We start from the raw sequence: 21,233 nt of genomic DNA, 5'->3' as shown, positions 1-21,233 counted from the left end.
GTCACATGACTAACGGTTTAAAAACACGCTTTACTGGGAAAAACTACTGATGAAGCCGCAGCTCTGCATCCTCATCCTCACCTTCTGCACATGCTGGTCCTATATTTGAGCACACAGTTTGAGATGACAATGACTAATGGGTCATTAAAGCTAATACCTGCATGCAAATTATGTTAGTTTCTTTGCTTAAAAGAAGGAAGTTCCCCCGCGGACATTTTGTAAACAAACTAAATTACTATTTGCATTATTCTTACTCACCGAAACTCGTTGCGTGGGTCCTTAAACGGTCTAACAAACACGTTTAATTGTTTTCTCATCACAGAAAACATTCCCAAAGCCTATTTTCTTCAAATATTTTCAGTTTGCATCCTTCTTTACTAAAGATCAGTCTTTGTATTTTGTTGGCACGTTGCTGCTTTTCTTGGTTCTTCATCTGTCCTTCAGTGAAATAGTGTGAAAGCATTAATGTAAATTACATTAAATTTAGCTGATGCTTGTATTCAAAGTTCCACTAAAGTGCTTCTTTGCCTTTATTTTGGGATAAAACTGTGGTATTGCTGCCTTATGAAATTAATTTAAATTAAATTAATTTGATATATAACTTCTAAAATTAAAACTTGATCTTTAAAATTAGATAATGTAAAAAAAAGAAACCTTTTAAGTTGGTTACTAACTTAAAAATATTTGTCAATTATGTCTGGGACTGGGGGGACACTTGCTAAAATACTGTATACGATGAGATAAGATAAGATAATCCTTTATTAGTCCCTCAGTGGGGGAATTAATTACAGGATTAAAGCAGAAAATTAGAAATAAGCAGTAAAAGGAATATTAATATACAGATGGAATAAAAAAAAGTATAAAAGTACTTAAACATACTTAATCTAAATTAAAAATTAGCAGTACAAAAAATGTTAAATTTACAGATGGAATAAAAAATATACATATAGAATAAAAGTTCTTAAACATAGAGTACAAAAACAGACATTACATCAATAAGCTTTACAAAAGACCTCGAGTGCATGAATGAGAATAAATGAAGGTATCTGTACTTTACCGATACCTTCATTTCCCTGACTCACTGTTGTACAAAGGGACTGCGTGCTGACTACGGAGTGCTGTCTCCTCCACAGGTGACGAACTGACCAAGACCGAGGACGAAGACGAGCAGGGCTGGTGTCGAGGTCGCATGGACAGCGGCCGGGAGGGACTGTACCCGGCCAATTACGTCGAGCCCATCTAGTCACGTTCCTGGACACGGACACGCCGTTGGAGGCAGCTTGAACTGTCCCGTCCAATCGCATCGCACATAGCCAGAGACTTAAGAGCAACACATCCCTTGCCCAACAGATGCGCCAAGCAGTCTTTGCCTAAATAAAAACTTAGTAACCTAAAAGACAATATATCAATATAATATATTTTATCCAGCATTTGGGGGTGGGTGGACTTACACATTTAAAAACAGGAGCAGCAGTTATTCCAGTATATACACACTCGACTATAACATCCAGACAGTGCAGGAACACATTGCTTCTCCGTGTAGCTGTATTTAACATATAATGCAGCTTATTTAAAACTTGCAGTACACTGCAGTCTGGGGAAATAATATAATCAGTTACGCCCATTCGACAAAGACAAAAGCTTCTCTAACCTGCATTGTGTATATACGGTGTGATGCCATTTTTGTGTAGCATTTTTAATGCTGTGTGTGGTCAGTCGTCATTCTTACATCCGGAATGCTGTGTAGTGTTAAAATGTACCACAAACAGTATCCTCTCTCTCTCTCTCTCTTTTTTTTTCTTGTTTTTTTTGTTTTTCTTTGTGATTTTGGTCCAACCTCTTTTCCAGTGTGTGCAGTGCTATGTGTTTTTAACTGTTTCTGAACTTTGCATAGCAGCATGTGCTATGCAAAAGAAAAGAAAAGAAAGGAAAAAAAAAAAAAAACTTGCATTCCCTGAATCCCGCAGCCTGGTTTTTAGGCTCCGACTCGATGCAACACTTCAACTACAAAATGCAGAGTTCATTGATTGGCATCACATTCTTCTGGACATGCTTCTGTTTTCATGGAAGGAAGATTGTCAATGAACTGAGTTTATTTGTTTGTTTCTTTTTGTTGTTGTTGTTGACATATTCCTTTTCTTAGCATCACAAACTCTGTTGACAATATCATCTCCATGCAACCCAAGGAAAAGGATATACAGTTTCTGCAGAGGCTTTCATTCTTGGTTCAGTAATTCTGCTCTCACTTTAATCCACCACTGCTAACACGAGCGATCCATTCCCTCAGAGCCGAGTGGGATCGAGTCATCTTCCTGAGGTTGCCGCTTGCAGTATAAGAGGGTCGGTTCTGAACAATGCCTGGGCCGGGCACTTTTTCTTCCAGAGCGAGCAGGGCCAATGGAGGCAGACGGTTGTCTGAAGATCGAAGCCTCTTCAAACAGGACATGAATGTACTAGTGTTTGGGCCGGAGAGAGGGCGTGTTTGTCTGAACACTGTTCTCCACCGTCATTTAATTCCCACCCCCCACCCCCACCTAGCAAAAAGCACTAGTTATGTGGCCCGTTTCCCTGTTGAGCCAAAGAATGACCCAATGCCATCAACTATCTGTTTTCTCTCCATGCAATAACAATCACATATCACATGTGAAACGGCTTCAGTGAGGATCAACTTGTAGCTGCCTCCCAGTCCACCCAAACTTCATTTGTCCGCAAAAAACACCGCGCAATGACACAGGGAATACATTTGTCACCAGTGCTGCACTGCATGTAAGGTGACTCGCACACAGTGCATCACACGGTCATTTTAAAATCCTTAACATGCATAGAAATGACATTCATAGCAGGAATTCATCAGATGTTGATTAGTGAGTAATCTTGCTACAAGTTGCACCTAAATCTCTGATTTTAGGATGGAACGGATGCTTTTTTATAACTTAGTTGTCCTGAAGTTTTTTTTTAATTTCACTGGACCAACAGCAGTCAGGTGTGTTTAGCTCTGTGTTTGGAACAGGATTTGACAGGTTTGGGTCTCACACATGAGGAGAAACACATCACCAGCTCACAAGTTGTGTCTTAGAGTAAAGCTGTCCAGCATAGCAAAAAGGACTACTATCATTAAAACTGTCCCTCTTCCTTGACATGCGTAGGTGCGCACACAGACACACACACACACACACACACAGACAGATATATATATAAACATATAAATGTATACCGCAACTCTAAACAGGATAAGCGGTTCGGATAATGGATGGATATATATGTATATATATATATTTATATATATATGCACACACGCATTAGACACACAAGTTCAAACTTATTCCACATTACCAGGTTAATATTTTGGGGGAAAACTTCATCCAGTGTGTATGAGTTGTGTAAATGTAATAGAAAAAAAGTAACAAAAAAAATGCAAGTGATTGACTATTAAGACAAGATGTAGTGTTATACATGTAAATGTGATTCATTAAAATAACAGCAATGGAAAACATATTAAGTAATAGGTACCATATCGTATGGATTTCATTGCAATGGAATTGTCAGTGTATCATAAAAGCGTGACGTTATCCCACGCTGTCAGATTTGTATATGATGATGTAATTTAAAGATTATATTCTATTGTAACTGTACAACTGTGTTGAGTTGAAAAATGAGACCTAACCATGTTGAGGCAGTAAAAAGGTGTACATGTAAATGCTTTTTTATGTTGATGATCTCTTCCTTATGCACACGGGGGACAGCAGCTCATGTTGTGGAAACCCTATATTAGCGGTCTAGAAGATGTATGTTAATAGTTAGTGATGTACTTTTATCTCCTAACTGGTGTAGTGCCTGTTCATCTTGATGTAACAAGAAGTTCATTTAAATATGCATAAAGATGATTACGATCACAGATAATAATGATGATAGTGATGAAAAACCCGACTCAAATTTGTTGTGATGGTGTCAAATATTCCAATATTGGTTTGAAAGGAGAAACAAAACAAAAAAAAAGAGTTAGTGTCCGTGTGTTTTTGTATGGACTTGGCATGTGACCTATACTATTTATTTTCTTACTACTTTAAAACAAAGACAACATTTGGTAATATATGGCTTTATTCTGGATCCTGAACATAATCCCAAAGATATAAATGTAAAACGGATTATCCATCAAGGCTGGTTTGATAAAATATTCACTTGCGTTTGCATTGCTCTCTAACTTACTACTCTGACACTTGAATGGTAATATTAACAAGTGTCATTGTTTAAAAAAGAAAAGAAAAAAAGAATTTAAAGGTATCTTGCCAAGAGTGAGATTAGAAGTTTGATGATACCTGTCAATTTTGGCTAGCTGGAGTTAGCAGCTGATTAGCTTTTAGCTCAAAGACCGTAGACAGGGGTGAACAGCTAACCTCGCTCTTTTCCAAAGATATCAAAAACTATCTATAGATTTGATTTTTTACCTTTGCACGGAGCGAGTTAGCTGTTTTCAGTGTTTATGCCAAGCTACGATAGCCGACTGCTACCTCCAGCTAGCTCCAGCTAGCACCAGCTAGCACAAGTACTCTGCGGACATAAGAGAGCGATAACAAGCCTCTCATGTGATCCTGCACGAGAACGTAAATAAGCATTTCTTTCAAATGTTTTCGATAGTAAGAAGAAATATCCTTTTTGAGAAATCAAACGTCACACCGAGAAAAAAAATGAAGACATTTCAAACAAGAGTGATAAAATAATGAAGAATAATAAAGTAGAGTGACGCTAGGCAGGAGTGCATAGTTCAGTATAGGCAGTCTTCACAATTGAAATGAAACATTACGAATGATGAACAAACAAGCTTCAGGATTCATGTCGCTCCGACTGTATGTCCAGCATATCTGTGGTTCCTCCTCAGCTCGTTGTCTTCAGATCAGCCGATCCTCTTCATCATACGGGTTTGACGAACTGATAGACCAGTCTGCGTGATACGTCCGGCTTTCGGATGATGCCTTTCTTGTAGTACTGCCGTATAGAGCGACTCAGTTTGTCATAGTTCATGGCCGGGCGGTTCTTCCTGATGCCCCATAGCCTGGCGACAAGAGCGGAGTCTTCTATTTTGAAAATCCCTTTTTGACAGAAGAAACAAAATGTATTATCTGTTTTTTTTTTCATGGAACAAGAGAGTCAACATTTTTGGAAGTACGCTTATTTCTTTTCTTGCCAAGACATAGTCGGACGGATTGATACCACTCTCATGTCTGTATGCTACATATGCATCGACAGCCAGGAGCCTGTTAGCTTAGCTTAGTACAACACACAGAAGAAACAGCTAACCTGCTGATCCAAAGTTAAGGAAGTCTGCCCCACCGCACCTCAAAAGCTCCCCAATGAACACGTGATATATGGTTTGTTAAATCTTAGAATAACCGAAGCATTAAAACGGCAAGTTTTGGTTTCACGACGAGTGAAGTGCCAAAAACTGCAGTTCCTCAAATGTCCACTTGAGTTACCGCAAACGTTGCACTATTCTTTTGAGTAACTTCACGTGAAGTCCACATATTTTCAATTTGTAAATATATATATAAATGTTACATAAATGGTTTATAGCACTATATGAGGCAGGGACACCTTACCTTTCTCTTTGTTGAGCCAGCGGATGCAGCGGCTGTAGTTATGAGGCTTGAGGAGCAGCTCTCGGAGGAACTGCCACAGGTGGATGGGCTGGCTGGGGTAGGTACGTATCACATCTGACCAGGAATCATCAGCTGCTGGCATGTGAGAGGTTTTCAGAAAACAGATGTTATACTTCAATGTCAATGAAACCATTGTTTTAGTTTGTGTTATTGATATTAAAGTTAAAACCAAGAACTTACCAGATTTGTTGTCTTCTGGTGGGCAACACTCTTTCATTGCTTCCGCTGAAGGAACAATAATAGAATTAAAAAAAAAAAAAAAGATGAAGCCGTTAACACCAGATAGAATACTTAAAGCCAAGTGTTTGCTCTTTTTCCTAATTTGCACAACAGCAGTTAATGTCAAACTTAATTGCCCCATTGCGTTCCCGTTGCTCTTACCGGATCTCCAGATGTCCAGGTGAGCGTACAGCATGTCTCCAAACTGTGAGGAGCGTTGCCTGAAGTCTGCTTCCGTCATGGAGCACAGATCCCTCCCGCTCACCCCCTGAAACATGGCGCTGACCTGCGGCAGCCTGTACAGGTGCTCGGTCCAGAGGAGCCACTTCTGAACGTGCACATAGCTCCAGTCCAGCGGGTCTAAGGAGGGAAACGTGCATTATTTATTTGACGTAGCTAACATTAAGTGCCGCCGCACTAACCTTTTGGAAACCGTGCGAAAATCCTCCCGCGCCCATTTGAAGTCCCAGCATGCCCCATTCACACAATCTTTTGGCATAAAATTCATAATTTTTCCATTTTTGAACCAAGCGACACAGTTTTTTGACTGAAACTCCTTCGTAACGGACCAAGGCTTTGTTTTTATTGAGCTTTCTGTTGCAGATTCCGATTCTTTAGGTCTTATCTTTCCAAAAAGGTGTCTTATAGACTGGCATTTTTGGGGAACCTGGCTCATCTCATGCTGGATTTTCATAGTTACGATCAAAATATCTTTGAAAAGTGATTTTTTTTTTGCAGCTATACATTTTTTTTCCAAGACTTTGCTGAACAAATACATACAATAAACACTAGTATTGGAATTAATTTAGGGTTCCTACGACAACTCAAACACAGGGGAAAAGGAGGTCTGGAGCCAAAACTGGGTTAATTATGCTGGACATTTGTAAATGTTTGACAAAAAAACATTTTTGTCAAACTGGTGAGATATGTTGCTTTACTTAGTAATAGTAATATAACTGTAGCATAAAACCTGTCTCACAGATTTGGACGGGTAGAGTTTGACATTCGTTTCTCGGCAGGTAACAAAAAGACGCCGCTATACAACACGCACGCTTCAGTGTTTCATAAGTTTGAACCATATTCAGCACAAAAAGTTCAAAGTGAAGTTCAAAAGAAGCAAAGCCGATCGTCTACCAACAGAAACAGTTTGCACAAGGTGAGCCGGGCCTCTCCAGCTGTGACACTCTGGATGTAGACGTGAGCGCAAACCAACAGATGATGGCGTCTGAAGGGTTTGTTTTTATTAGATTACAACTTCTGCCAACACTTTCTACTGCGGGTTTCTCTCTTCAAATGTACAAGAACAACAATATGACATTAGCAAGTTGCATCCTGTCCTATACCTGGGGCGATGTTGAGCAGTTTGCAAGCCGTGTCGACATCCTTCAGCACTTCTCCGACCACCATGGTCTGGACCTGCTCCAGGCAGCGCTCCTCCACCTGACCCTCCATGTCGCAGGGGGGCTCCTGGGGCTGGCCGGGCTTGGTTGGGTTCGGCTCCAGCGTCCTGGAGGGCGGAGCGGCGAGGGCCGGGGCCTCCGTCATCCTCAGCATCCAGGGGTTCTCCTCCGCGGCTAGTCTGTCGTAGCAGGGGAGGTAGACCCCCGGCCAGCTGAGCTCCGGCAGCCCCAGCAGGCCGCGGGGCGGTTTGATGTCGTCCGCCTCGTCCGGCCAGGACATCCTGGTGTCGGTGAGGGGTTGGCCGATGTACAGAGGTGAGTGTACGGCACAGCTTGTGTGCTCACAGCCCGGGCTGCCCGTGCTCATGTTTGTATAACACTGCAAGAAGAAAAGCACCGTTGTCAGAAAATGTCACCCGTGTCATCAACGATTTACACCCACCCGTCAACAGCGACACAGACACATTGATGCTTTCATACCCAAAATGTAAATACCTAAACGGCAGCAATCCTTAAGTCAACATGACATTTCCCTCCGTGGTATTTACTTCTCTGGGACGTACTTTGAAATAAGGAATAAGGAACCTGCACTATTGTGGCGGCTCGACTCGCTGAAGTCACATTGTCCTTCGATGTGTTTCATGAGAATTCATTTCACACCCTCTCATGAAATGTATGCAGTATCTTTGGAAACATCCAGGTCAGTTCAGTTCAACCTTATCTGCCATTATTTTCAACATTATTCAACAATCTGAGAGTTCAATCTACTCCACCTTTAAACGCAGATAACGAAAAGGAAGATGAAAGTCTCGTTCGAAACTCCAACTATAAGTTAAAAAGAATGTACAGCAATTCCAAAAAAATGCACGAGATTACATTTTGCTACTATCACAATGCAACACCCAGTGGCTTTTCAGGTCACCAAGATGGATCTTAAGCTAATGGCAAAATAAAAAGCTTGATAGAACAGTGCATGAAGGGTGGGACGCATTTCATATGTTGGATAAAGGATAAGTAGCAGCAGCAGCGCATTCATCGCGGTATGAGTAAGAGAACAGCTCACCGGGCTGGGAGTGGTGTACGCCGGTGTTTAATGTGCCAAAAATAATACACCTGTTTCCATTTCAAAGTTTGTTTGTTTGTTTTTTTTATAGAAAATGCCTTCTTTATTTTAGCTTTGATTACTTTCAGCCACAATGTATGGTACATCTAAAAAAGTGAGTGAAATAGAAAACTTATCCACAGACTCTGTTCACACTGAGCACACGATGCTGAATATTACTCACAGGCTACTTCAGGTAAATATTGACCAAGCAGTAAGGTGCTGCTTCTCAGTCCAAAACAATGGCACATGGAGCAATACGGCTTTTCTCAAAAGCTGCACTGCTGTTGGAGTTTTGTTAAAATGAACAGAGCTAAATAACAAATAACAAAGTGGCAAAGACGACAGTAATGGCAGACATAATTATGCTATTTATTGCCTGTAGCCACCATTACCAAAACCACGACTGGATTGCCACACACTAAAACACTTGTGCTGCGTCTCGAGTGGAGGAGCGAGGTCTCAATGTCTGGACTCATGTCTCTGCTGTTAGTTCTTCGCCTGCAGGCATCATCAGTTGAGATGTTTAACAATAACTTGCTCTGCAAGATTATCCATTCTCTCTGGGACAAGTGTGTGTGTGTGTGTGTGTGTGTGTGTGTGTGTGCATTGTGTTCAAATGAAAAGCAACACATGCATGAAAAGAGGCTGTGTTTAACACCTCGTTGGACAGCAGCCAAACTGATATGAAGCATTTTGTCGATATGGAAAGCTGTTGGTCATTCATCGCTGCTGCATTTCCCTGTTCTTTGGACAAAATGGGTTAAAAAACACACCTTTACATCTTCCTCTGCTCAGCAAGATATCAATATGTAGCTGTGTCTGTAAGAGCCTGTGTGCATGCATGCGTGTAAGTGTGTGTGTGTGTGTGTGTGTGTTTGTGTGTATGTGTGTGTGTGTGACATTAAAGGTTGAATGGTGGCAGAGTGAGTAAGAACAAGTCATGTAAATTCTAATTAAACAAAACAATTTTGCAAAATATTGATTCATCAAATCAGCTCCTCGGAATTTCTTTTTCTCCTTAAAATGTATATTATCACCATTCATCCAATTATATACAGGTACATTATCAGAACATGACTGGGATATTAACTACAGTTACTGGTTATTGTCTGTATCCCAATTTGAAATGCATTGCTTGAAATATTATTTGACATGACATCATTATAAAGGAAGCAAACTCCTCAGTTACAGAGCTCATAGTGCTAAAGGACCATAACAACATTGACAATACATTTAACTCATTCAATCGAACAAATCATCAATGTGTGAGTATCAATAAGCACAAACTAAACACATCGTCATTTATCTGTTCAAACCGTAGCAAAGCTTCAAGTGGAGGATTTCTTTAAATGAATCTTTTTCACAGCAGACTTCATCGTCACAGTGTGAACAGCACAGGTGTCACAAATAACATTAACGACGTCTTCCGTCTGTTCAAGTGTCCCAGTAAGCTGGGAGAGTGACAGTGAGCCGGCAATTAATGATATTATTCACACCTGTTCCTCCACTATTGTGTCAAAATGTCTGCTGTGAAAAAAAAGGCCTAATATCAGGTGTATTTTATATTTGTAAAGTTGCCACATCCCACAGCATTTATAGCCAAAGCTGTGCTTAGAACACCTTTTATAATACACAAAACCCAGCAACGATATTCATTCAAAATCAGCACAAGACACAAACTATTCATAAACAATCAAACATGAAAAATGACCACGAAACTCAATGACAAGTGCTGGATTTACGCATAACAACAAATAAGTTGTGGAAGTTCTTTCGCATTTTGATGATTGACCCGGTTAAACACGTCTTCCACAGGTAAAGTGATAGTAGCAGCGTTAGTACCAAGTACTATCATGTCATAATAATAGTTTTCTCTGCCTTACCTCGTCAGTGTTGGGTTCAGCGGGGTTTCCGATGCTGAGGCCTCTTGTCAGCTCTGCCTGTTTTCTCTCCCTGAACTGTCGCTCTATCTCAGTTGAGCTGTGGACTAAAGTCAACACGGGATCTCTTTCGGCCTCAGGTGAAGATGTTGCTGCATGGGATGGTTTTCTGGTCCCCAGCGCTCACACGGCTGTCCGCTCCGGCTGCGAGACACCTCGTTTGACTCGTGGTCCGAGCGGCGCGACTTTGACTGATTATGGACACCGTGCCTTCATGACATATCAATTCTGAAAGAAAGGGTGTGTTGAAGTGTGGGAGGCTGCTCCGAGTGCCTACTTAATAATGACTTGAGGCAGTATTCCAGTATTCACGGAAAAGTTTTTTTTTCTTCCCGTAAACAAACATGGGGAGTTGTAACAGCCGATGGGGGTGTAAAAATAATGAGCACTGAGTGTGATATCCGCACTTTGCAAACATAAAGCTGCTGAAGTTAAACGTGTCTTATCTAAATTGGATCCACTAATGGAGTCGTGTCAAAGTTTGTTCTGTGTGAGCAATAATTTCAGGACTATTTTTTGGGATGAATGTGCGATCGGAGCTTTTAAACTCAACCCTCCCCCCCCTAAAAAAGTGAATTCCTACTTGATGAAGTGTTAAACTCACTGTCAAGTTGAATCCGCTGTTAAGAGGATTAGCACACTGTTTGCACACAGTAGCTTTCCATTGAAGCCAAGCTTGAGATATGGGAATTTGATGTGGTAAAGAAACAGTCATAAATATGTTTTCTAATCAGTCAGCACTAGCCTTTTTGGACACCATGGGAAAGAGAGGAATAGGAGGAAAGTGACAAATGTCATAATGTGTCCGTATCAACTGAAACACAGATATCTTGCTAAAGAAGAGAGGATCTAATGTCTCGTTTTTTTTGGGCCCGATCTCAGCTATAACTTATATGACACCAGAAAGGCCGGCTATGCAGGGGCACATGGGATCGAGACAGCATCACACAGTGAAATAACTTAATGGTCATAGTTCTGAAAGGTCGGAAACTACAATTGGGGGAAAGTTGAATAACTGGTCCACAGAGCCGAGTACAAGAGAGGGTTCGAGAAAGCGAGTGTGTAAATGTTTGCTTAAGCTAAACAGTAGAGTTTGTGCGGTCGTGTTGAAATATTCCAAAGTGCTTCATGTGTATCCACCCACATAAATCACCTTTAAAATGGCAGCTTCAAGAACTTGCTCGACACCTGTGCAGTAAGTCTTAAATTAATAAAAAAAACAACAAAAAAAAACATCCATTACATCAGATGCGACTGCCTGAAAAACCAGAAGTACTTTAAAACTACTGCAGCTTTTTTTTTGTCAGTTGGATCGTTACAGACAAACATTCAAGCCGCTAACCGTGTGTTTACTTTGCTGTACCTCAATATACCTCTTCTGCCTCGCTGGAACACATTCAACATTCAATGTGCACAAATGTCAAGTGAGTGCTTGCTCCTTCAGGCGTCGCTGCGTGACACAAGAGACCCTGATAGAGACGATGCGCCGCAGACTGCTTTTGACCGGTAGACCTCCAGGCTAACATGTAATCCGACACATCTACAGGCCGCGATCAGCCCCCTTTCAGGCTGCTACGGTTAGAGTTTTCTTTAAGTCTAAAGCCCTAAATAAACACTCTTGAGAACTCACCGACACCAGAAGCCCAAAACATAGCAGCACACGGTGTCTGGGTGTTTATCTGCAGTGCTTTTTGTTGATGATGTGTTTCAATGTCAATTTGAATGTTTCTTTATCCTTAAAATCTGCCACGCTCCTGTTAATGTAATGTATTGTAAAGGAAATTATAAAGTAGTACTTGCATAAAAGTGGTATCAGATGAAGAGAACATTTGGTAAAACTGCTGCATGTCAGTGACCATAACATTTCCACTTGAAATGCATGAACATTATTAAAAAATGCTAACAGATAATTTGTTTGATTTAAAAGTCAAAAAGAAAACTGAGAGTACACGTTGTAGGAACTAGTAGAAGTGAAATAGTGTATCAATATAACCATAATTTGCTGTGTGGAATGATAAAAATAATGAGAAATGCCACTGTTTTAGTTTTCAGTGATAATTTAATCATACAAACATTCATCAAACACACAGGAAAGAAAAAGCTTTCATCTGGTTGCACTTCCTCATCCTCATTAATGTGCTGTTGCATGCCAACTGATTCATTCTGCGATCTGGAAACCTCAGAGATATGATTACAACAGGAACCAAATGATGAATTGAGGCATTGAGATCAAATATTCGTCACCAGGAAATGACATGTCACCGTCCTGTCATGTAGTCAAAAAGCTCAGGATCCCCCCGGGAAGCTTACAGTTACTGCCTCAATGTGAAAGGTCTGTTTACCTGACATAGGGGGGTCTTACTGTTGATGCTGAGATAAAATCACAGAGTCGATAAAACCCTCCAGGACTCAACTCTACGTGTGGAGGAAAAGGCCTCGCCACTGCAGCGCACGATTCATCAACACAACACAAGTCTGTCATTTCATTGTTTTTCCTTTTTTTTTTACTGGCGCAGTTAAGTCTGAAAGTATCAAACAGGATCAAATATGTTTGTTTTTAAAAAAAAAAGCTCAAAAAAAATTTGGAGACTTTGTTGTGGAACATTCCAAGCATAATTTTAACAATAGACAGAAATATTCAGAACAATAATTACATAAATAAAACTGCCAGTTTGATGCAAATACACAATGTTGAATCTTTGGGTGAATGAATAAAACATTATTCTCTTGTACATTCATCAGATACATTCAACTTAATAGGATAAAAGCAACTCCAAGACCGCTTTAAAATGAAAAGGAACATTTGTTTGACCAATTTTACCTTTTGTTTTTTTTACCGCTGCTCATATGGCTTGAATTCAATGTCTTATGTCAGGGTGTGCATTAATCCTGTGATGCTTTATTCTAACGCAAGCATGTAAAAGAAAACTAACTCTTAGCTTCCGACAATAAGTGGGGAAATCTCTAATACTGCATCATTACTAATAATGAATACTCTAATATTCTTGTAATATGTCATAGATGTGTATATATGAAAAGCAAAAACTCTGGAAAAAATGTCAGCATTTTGGCTGAAAAGCTTTAGAGAAAAACATTTCTGTACAATTTTGAGGACTAAACAAATCATAGGAGCCATAATGTAAATAAATGAGTTATGCTCATCAGTGCCGATCATATATTCGATCATATCTTTTGTGTTAATATCTGAGTCCATCTCGGGCAGAATACTCGAAATGCGCTTTTTTTTTCTTGCTGGTGCATGAAATGATTGTTCGTAATGCACGAGCCATCTTGAACGACCTAAATATATATTTCTGAATCATGTGGCTGTCCCGTCCTTTCTGTTCAAAAGTTGATATTTTAAATAATGATATAAATGTAAGTAATGATATCCAATGGGTCTCTTCAGCAATGCCGATATTAGATTTGGTTACAGGGAACAGGTGCGGAAACCAATCAATATACCAAGAGTCAGAGCAGAATCTGGAGAATCAGTTGGCAAAATAAAATGGCTTTTCCTCCAAAGTCTCTCTTTCAGGTTTCACGATGTGCACACACACACGTATACACACAATTTTCACAAATACACACCCCTGTCATCGTTGTTTCATTTGCACTCTGACAACAAACAAAAATCCAACAAAAAATCTGAAAAAAGAAAAAAAAAGTCACCACTCAAAAGACTCATAGCACTCATTTTTTTAACTTAGCATTCACGCGTGCATACAGTCGGTTTGTGGGATGTTGGTTGAGCTGCACGTCGGGGAGCATTGGCCTCTGGTTTTCTCAAAAGTGTAGCTGGGTTTTGCATAAAGTGTTTTTGAATCGCCACACTCTCTCGACCAGCTACTTTTCTCTCGTTGGTGTGACAGACTCCAGAGGTTTAGTGCTGCGTCACTGTGACAAGTCCCTCGGTTTAAGAGTGCCCAAAAGGATAGGGCTCCTGTATACCCTGCAATGAAGAGAAACGATTAACAACAAGGCATGAGACAAAACAAAGGCTTAAGTGTACTATTCCACTGCCTGTAAAGTCAGAGTGGAATTACTATTTTGCTCAGGCTGCCTCCAGACACTTCCCACCCGGCTATGTGCATTTCTGAGGAACTTTCCAGACCTGCCTGCCTTTCTCCACAAGATGTCCTCATACCTCCGAATCCTCCCCAACCTGACATCTTTTTTGACTATACGTTGAATGAGGAAAGTAGCACTTATTGATCGCATTTTATTGAAGAAATTGTCCTGGATTCTTTCTTTTTTTTACATTATCTAATTGTAAAGATCAATGTTAAATGTTAAATTAATTTGATAAGGTGGCAATAACACAGTTTTATCCCAAAATAATAAGGCAAAGAAGCACTTTAGTGGCACTTATTTAGAACGCTTTGGAGTTTGGCTTTCTTGAAGAAATTGTACTTTCTTGATTCAGAGGTTTAGCGTCCCGCTCAAATCTCCACCATACGCAATTATAGCCTCACAAATCCACGGTCTGGCTGTAGACGGTTCGTTAAAGGATCAGTTTAAAATGGTAAACTGGAAGGAATTATCTACTTTGCAGCTTGAAGTCAGTACGGTGAGGAGCGACCGAATTGATCTAATACAGCAACCTTTGAGAAATACTTTCTTTGTAGTTATATTGAATTACTTGAATAGTACATTAGCCCGATAAACACTTGAATGATTGGGGCTACTTTCAACACTCAACGCAATTTTAAATTGATCAACTTTGTATTTATAGATCAGATTTTTTGTGTCAATCATGAAAGGCTTTCAGACTTTCAAGTTGCCGTTCTGCCAATGATGGAAAACTTAACCATGATTGAGTAATATGGAAGATCCCCCTGCCCATTGATGCATCTTACCTGGTTATAAGAGACTACCGATAGATTGCTTTGTAGACTATTTGCTACTAAGTCCACAGAGTTGTGTGAAAGTCCGTTCTGATCTTGCTGCAGCTGGTTGGGGCTTCCCTGCCAATGTTCCTCTGTGACCATGTGACCGCTGGCATCGTGGAGGCTGTTGTTGTTGCTGTTGGGGCACTTGCTCTTCTCCGGCGAGGCGAACGGGTTGTAGTCTCCCTCCATACTGCGGTGAGGCTGGGTGTTGAACTCCGCTTGAAAAGAGGACAGCTGCTGCGTGACGCCGAGGAGGCCGCCAACCTCCACGCTTAGGATCACCCAAATGACATCTGGCAGAACAAATGAACGGCATGTTAGGATACACAACGCCACCGTTGCTGTGCCACGCTACCTCATGCTTAGCTGCCCACAGGTCGGTTATAGATTATATGAGCCAGTTGGAAAACCACAGACTGGACCACAGGCACCCCCACGATATCATCAAGGATTTTTAATTCTTCTCTTCCGGGGCGAGTAGTGTTAAGTAAGGAATTATTGTCATGAACACCTCCGAGAAACATTAAGGCCAAGTCATTATTAATTGAGTATCCCATTCCACTGCTGTTTAATGTGCAAGTAGGCAAGTCTTGAGGGATTTCCTGTTGGGATCCTTTAAACACAATTTAACTTGCAGGAGCATATAAATCAATTAAATGAATGACTCTAATTTAATATAATTTGTGTGATGACAGCTCTTAATGGTTTTCACTAAAGGAAATTCAAAATGATCTAGCACTTTTTATCTTAAGTAATGATTATTTAACTGCTAATTTATTCTTGCAATCTACAAAAATATGTTTTAAAAAGCCCACGTTGACATTTTCAAATAGCTTGGTTTGTCTGCCCAAAACTAGTAAAAAGAAAGGAGCAAATAATCACATTTCAGAAGCTGGAAATTGTTTGCTGGAAAAAAGATTAATCGACTAACTGCTTCAGTCCGTTCTTTAGCATATTTACTGAAGAGCAATGTGCAGTTTGCAGTCCTCACCTCCGTAGTAAAGTCCGGTGGCTGTGCACATTCTCCACTGGCCCTGGTACATGCCAGGAGACACGGGGCTCTGCATCTGCACACTAACGTCGGCCATTTCTTGAGGGTCTAGAGACCGCGCCATCACCATGTTCACGTGACCAAACTGATCTCCGCCAACAAACTTCAAACAAACCCCCGGAGGCCACGACTCTGCACCTGGAAGACAAACGGAGAACTATGCTGAACTCTTTCTTTTATAATAATGACTTCTAACTCGCAGGAACTGTCGTCAGAGCTGCAATCTTATTGTTCAAGCAGACTCACCCGTGTTCTGTACTCTCCAGGTCTTTGTGAAAGGCGTGTCTGGTGGAACTGATTCGCCCTCACCAATCGTCACATCGCTCACGAAGGACATGCACGGTGCACTGATGTTGGGACTCTCAAAGTCATAGTAGGCTCCGATGGCTGCTTGTAAATTCCTGGGGGAGAAAAGGCACAAATCCAGGTGATGAGTACCGATGTATATATTTAAGTAGGACGTGATTTGTGCAGGGGAATCCCCATTATTCAACTGCAGTTTGCACAGATATGACTTAAACGTCAAGCTACATATGACCACATTCTCTGGTCAATATTTTGCAAATCCCTTAAAGAAACTATAATGCTCTTTCATTTGAAAAACGAATGAATTGTACATATCTTTATAGTATGTTTTCCCTTATCTTATTGTATTTGTTCTATTATTTTATTTCTTGACTTTTTAGAAAAACATTTCGTCAATTTTTATTGTTATGCACAAAGACAAATGTATGTGAAAACCTACTTAACGATAAATCTGATTCTAACATTCAAACAATATAAATTGTTCCTTCCCTTAACTGTCACGGGAAGCTCTGAGAGTGAGGACCCAACAGTTCAAAATAAATGTATATAAACAAAAAACAACAATTAAACCGAGACACTCTTACTCACAGGGAGCTCACAGGTAACACACGGTACGTAAATACAGTATGAACCAACAAGAGGACAGGAGACAAACAGGTTTAAATACAAGAGGTCGGTAACGAGACACAGGTGGACACAATGAGGGCAGCACAGGTGAAGGGAATATACAATCAGGAACCAGGTCAACAGACAATCCCAGACAACCACCAGGGCAGGAAGTGCAGAGACAGAGGACACAAGACTAGAAAAATAAAACTGGAAACTCAAATCATGATATTAACATATCCAACACGCTTTGTTCCATGGGCCTGGGAATAAATCTCGGTCCCTGACAAAACTAAATTTAGAGGAGACAATGATATGTTTGTACTACAATATTTACTTCTTAACATCATTCTGTGGTGTTTTGGGACTGCTTCAAAATGCGTATGTCGTGTGCAGGCTCAGAGAGATTAAGAATGGGTGCTTCCCGTGGCACGCTAGTCATCCATAAAGCAGCAGTTTGTATTTTTAGAAACCCCGTTGCGGAATGGCGTCACGTGTTACTACTACAGCCTCCACTGCTATCCGATGTCTTCCATAGGCCCTGCATTGAATTAAGACTGCACATGCGCTGAAACGTTAAGACTTCAATTTGACCCTTCTTTGCCAAACGCATGAGTTTCGATTTATAAAGTCGAATGTGTCACCGGAAGTCGTGTTTTAAAGCCGAATACTGCATTTTTAAATGTAGTTTTAGAACTATTTACATCAATACATCAAACATGTGTCCAGGCACAGTTAGGTAAAAACAATTAAATAACCAGGCTCACACTGTGCGCGTTATGAGCTTTGACGCTACACTGGACGGGCGTTAAATGGGAATACGTTACGTAATACACAAATTGGCGTCAAAAACGAGTGAGACGTTACGTGACTGGTTTATCGTCTCTCGGCTAGTGTCGATAATGTAAAAGTGACAAAAAGGTTCGACTCAATGAGCAGTTATCTAACACACTGCGAGGGACTAGTTTTAAACTTTTAATCAACAGCTACAACCTGGTAGTACCTATGCTAGCTCTGCACTAAAAGTGGCGACAATGATTTACAACTTTATTAAAAACGTCCGTTACACCAACCACTTTCTTGTCTTTCGTTTAAATACAACAAAACACCGGCGTCGACGTGTGTTAACTCCAGTTTTTTAAACGTGTAATTTGTTTATAGCGAAACACGCTGCTTTTCCACCGTGTTCCCCACGGTGACTCAGCTAACGCTAACGGTAGTCACGTTACTACCACGTCGTTAGCTGTCATTGTGCCCACGTAAACATCACTAACGTAACCGCTATCACCCTGCCACAATGAAGGATAACGCTCATTATGATTACCATCCTTGTTTTTACCGATGACATATATTTTAAACGAGAATATGCTGCTGAGTAGAACGCTAGTTTAACGGCACCACTCGTCTAAACAAGAAGCCACACAGCAGGCCGGACGAATCCCCGAGCTCACCAGTTGGTCATGTCCAGGAAGAAGGCGCATCCGGCGGGGTTTAGCTGGAACCCGAGGAGCCTCTGAAATTCCGATATTAAGATGTCTTTGTCTGTTGTACCCATGCAGCTGAATTTCTGCATGAGCTCCTGGTCCAGGTCCAGGTCCAGGTCCATGCCTTCCATCACGGATTCGCCCGGACAGAGACGGTGGGCTTCGCTCCTAATTTAGTCCGAGGCCTCGACTTGTCATAACAAACTCAACAACAGGGCCGAGTGCGCATGTCACATGATTGTGTTTTGTGCCTATGAGCCACGGTCCTAGTGGAGGAAAGAAAACACTACTTTTACACTAGGGGTGTTATTACAGTAATGATACTTTGCATCTGTAATACCGTTAAATAACATGCCACTGGTGTTAAACTGACAAAATAATTCATAAAATCTTGTGTCGATAACCATAACATATTGTAAAAATATCTGCCAGCGGCCCCAGCCTATTTAATGTTGTCTGTTTCTTTTGCAATAATTGTATTTCTACACAGGAAATTGAGCAGTGTTAGTAGTTGTGTTTGTTCCATACGTTAAATGCTTGACATGGCCATTTTTGGGGCCCAAAGGCAAAAAGTCAATGGCCTCGTCAAGCATGGTGCACACAGCACACTAAAGATGGCAGTTCCATCATTTTTTGCTCAAAGACCCATGAAACCAGCTCGAACTCTTGAGCTAGAATCCTCCCTGAGTGCAGGTTGTTGTTTATCTATTTAATTCTAACTATTTTAATACTAAGATTGCATACTAATAATTTCCACCTTTTGACCATTTGTTTTTTTCGGTAAAGCCCCTCAAACATTTCTTCTGAATGTGTCGGAACAGATGAACCACAGAAACCAGTTTCCTGTCCCTGCAACAAGTCACAGTTAATCTAATGTAATCACTTTGATCAATAGTTGACTGCAAGTGTATAGTCTGAAGAAGCATCAACACAAGTTTGATTAATGTAAAAAGTTTTAGCTATATTGGACAGACCTACACCCTTAGGGGGCCTAAAGGCTCTAGGTTCAACAACAAGAGAAGACAACAACAACATCACTTGCACATGCATGGGAAGTCTCATTTTATTTGTAAATATTTAGTCGTAACATAACACCTGTGCAATATTAATACACTATTCATAATAGTTATATTTATTCTGCCTGTAAATATATATAATACAGTATTTTTTTTTCTCACTATTTTTTTTAATTTTTATTTTTTTTACTATATGTGGACACTTTACCCTGTTTTCTGCATTAATACATCTAATCTAACGGGGGAAATCTTCGCCTTCTTGTTATTCCCCTACGCGTCCAGCAGGTGGCGGCATCGCGCCGCTGCGGTCCGCTGTCGTCTGTTGCCGTCTGGTGTTTGACGAGGCAGCGGCTACTCGGCGGTGCCTGCAGCGGCTAAAAAGATGCACACAGCTCGGGCTGTGCGCAACAGAGAGGTGCCTGGAAGCTAGCAGCGCCGTATGCTGCTTTTCAGCGGTGTAACTGGTGTGTGTGTCTCTACGACACGGACGCGAAACAGAAATGGCCGGGATTATTAAAAAGCAAATTTTAAAACATTTGTCAAGGTAGGTGTCATTTATTTTTTAATTATTTTTTTGAGCGGTATTCGGGGTGGTTGGCTTTGTGTTAGCTACACTTAGCCCCGGCTAAATGATGGATTTACCGTTAACGTTACTGCCCACAGCTAAAGCTCGGGTAAGCTAGCAGCTACATTGATTTCCACTTTGGTTTCCCAACGAGCTCAACGCTGCATGTTTGTCACAGACGCACGAGAAGGACGAGACCTGACGTGGACCGTGAACGCCGCATGCCAGTTCAACCTGAACAAAACTAACTACTAATAACCTGAACCAGAGATTACTCTCCCAGCTGTTTGCACGTGTTAATGATATAGCTATACTGGCTGTGTACTGGCTTTAGAAAGCTGATATGTATTGGATTCAATGAGCCTGCCATCTTTCATTACTGCACTGTTCCCCACTGCTTACTTTGTCATTGTGTGTCACTTAGGGGTCCAAAGGCCGTGAAGTAAATGTCATATTAAAAAATGGAAAGGCGAAAAGGCTTTAACCTCATCCAAAAATGCAGCTTTTCTTCTTTACTCCCACTCAAACCACATCTATCTATCTATCTATCTATCTATCTATCTATCTATCTACCCTTATCTTATCTATCAAATCTATTTGCCCAGTTATCGGTATGTTCAGTGCAGCTATAAAACAATGCCAAAGATTGTTGATATGAAGTGTTGTGGTATGGAGAAGTTATTTTAGCTTTGACATCTTGACACACAAATGCATCAGGGTCGTAAAAACAAAAAGGCTTTCATTCATTCAGTCTTTGCACCTTGGTGAACATAGACAGATACTGCACTCCGGTCACCTTCAGCATCCTCTCCAGAGCCGACTGCAGCATGTTCTCTTACTTCCTCCATACGTGATGCTGCTGCTCAGGAGTCTCTGGGCCTGCTATGTGCAGCGATTAAAGGTGTGTCTCGTACCCCAGCTAGTCGGGGTAAAGGTTCAAGTTCACCACGAGAATGTGAAAAATAGGAATGTGCTAAATCGGGGGCTTTCTATTT

At 40.9% G+C, this 21,233-nt stretch overlaps 4 protein-coding genes across 5 annotated transcripts in view; 2 read left to right on the top strand and 2 right to left on the bottom strand.

Annotated features, from left to right (window-relative positions):
* The window catches only part of pacsin1a (protein kinase C and casein kinase substrate in neurons 1a), a 30,188-nt gene extending 26,722 nt beyond the window's left edge, over positions 1 to 3,466 (top strand). For both annotated transcript variants that reach the window (XM_068597503.1, XM_068597504.1), the window contains one exon: positions 1,134 to 3,466. In XM_068597503.1, the coding sequence (XP_068453604.1) occupies positions 1,134 to 1,243 (110 nt within the window). In that variant the 3' untranslated portion in view covers positions 1,244 to 3,466. The remainder of the gene's footprint in view (positions 1 to 1,133) is intronic.
* Positions 3,467 to 4,908: 1,442 nt separating this feature from the next.
* LOC137800933 (SAM pointed domain-containing Ets transcription factor-like) lies at positions 4,909 to 7,640 on the bottom strand. Its single transcript, XM_068598302.1, has 5 exons — positions 7,217 to 7,640; positions 6,036 to 6,233; positions 5,835 to 5,879; positions 5,595 to 5,729; positions 4,909 to 5,087 (listed from the first exon to the last, which is right to left on the bottom strand). Exons 1-5 carry the CDS (start codon positions 7,638 to 7,640, stop codon positions 4,909 to 4,911), a joined length of 981 nt encoding a protein of 326 aa, XP_068454403.1.
* A 4,732-nt stretch (positions 7,641 to 12,372) lies between these two features.
* LOC137800299 (protein ILRUN-like) lies at positions 12,373 to 18,871 on the bottom strand. Its single transcript, XM_068597444.1, has 5 exons — positions 18,625 to 18,871; positions 16,508 to 16,662; positions 16,202 to 16,399; positions 15,178 to 15,503; positions 12,373 to 14,270 (listed from the first exon to the last, which is right to left on the bottom strand). Exons 1-5 carry the CDS (start codon positions 18,786 to 18,788, stop codon positions 14,235 to 14,237), a joined length of 879 nt encoding a protein of 292 aa, XP_068453545.1. The 5' UTR covers positions 18,789 to 18,871; the 3' UTR covers positions 12,373 to 14,234.
* The window catches only part of bltp3a (bridge-like lipid transfer protein family member 3A), a 20,093-nt gene continuing 17,308 nt past the window's right edge, over positions 18,449 to 21,233 (top strand). The window contains exons 1-2 of the mRNA XM_068597438.1: positions 18,449 to 18,812; positions 19,959 to 20,217. Of these exons, the coding sequence (XP_068453539.1) occupies positions 20,174 to 20,217 (44 nt within the window). The 5' untranslated portion in view covers positions 18,449 to 18,812; positions 19,959 to 20,173. The remainder of the gene's footprint in view (positions 18,813 to 19,958; positions 20,218 to 21,233) is intronic.

The sequence above is a fragment of the Clinocottus analis genome, unplaced genomic scaffold, assembly GCF_023055335.1.
Source record: "Clinocottus analis isolate CAN_PGR_092001 unplaced genomic scaffold, fCliAna1.0.p SCAF_4, whole genome shotgun sequence".
NCBI classification, from domain to species: Eukaryota; Metazoa; Chordata; class Actinopteri; order Perciformes; family Cottidae; genus Clinocottus; species Clinocottus analis.
The sequence above is the reverse complement of the archived record's forward strand: the minus strand, read 5'-3'. Positions and strand labels throughout refer to the sequence as shown.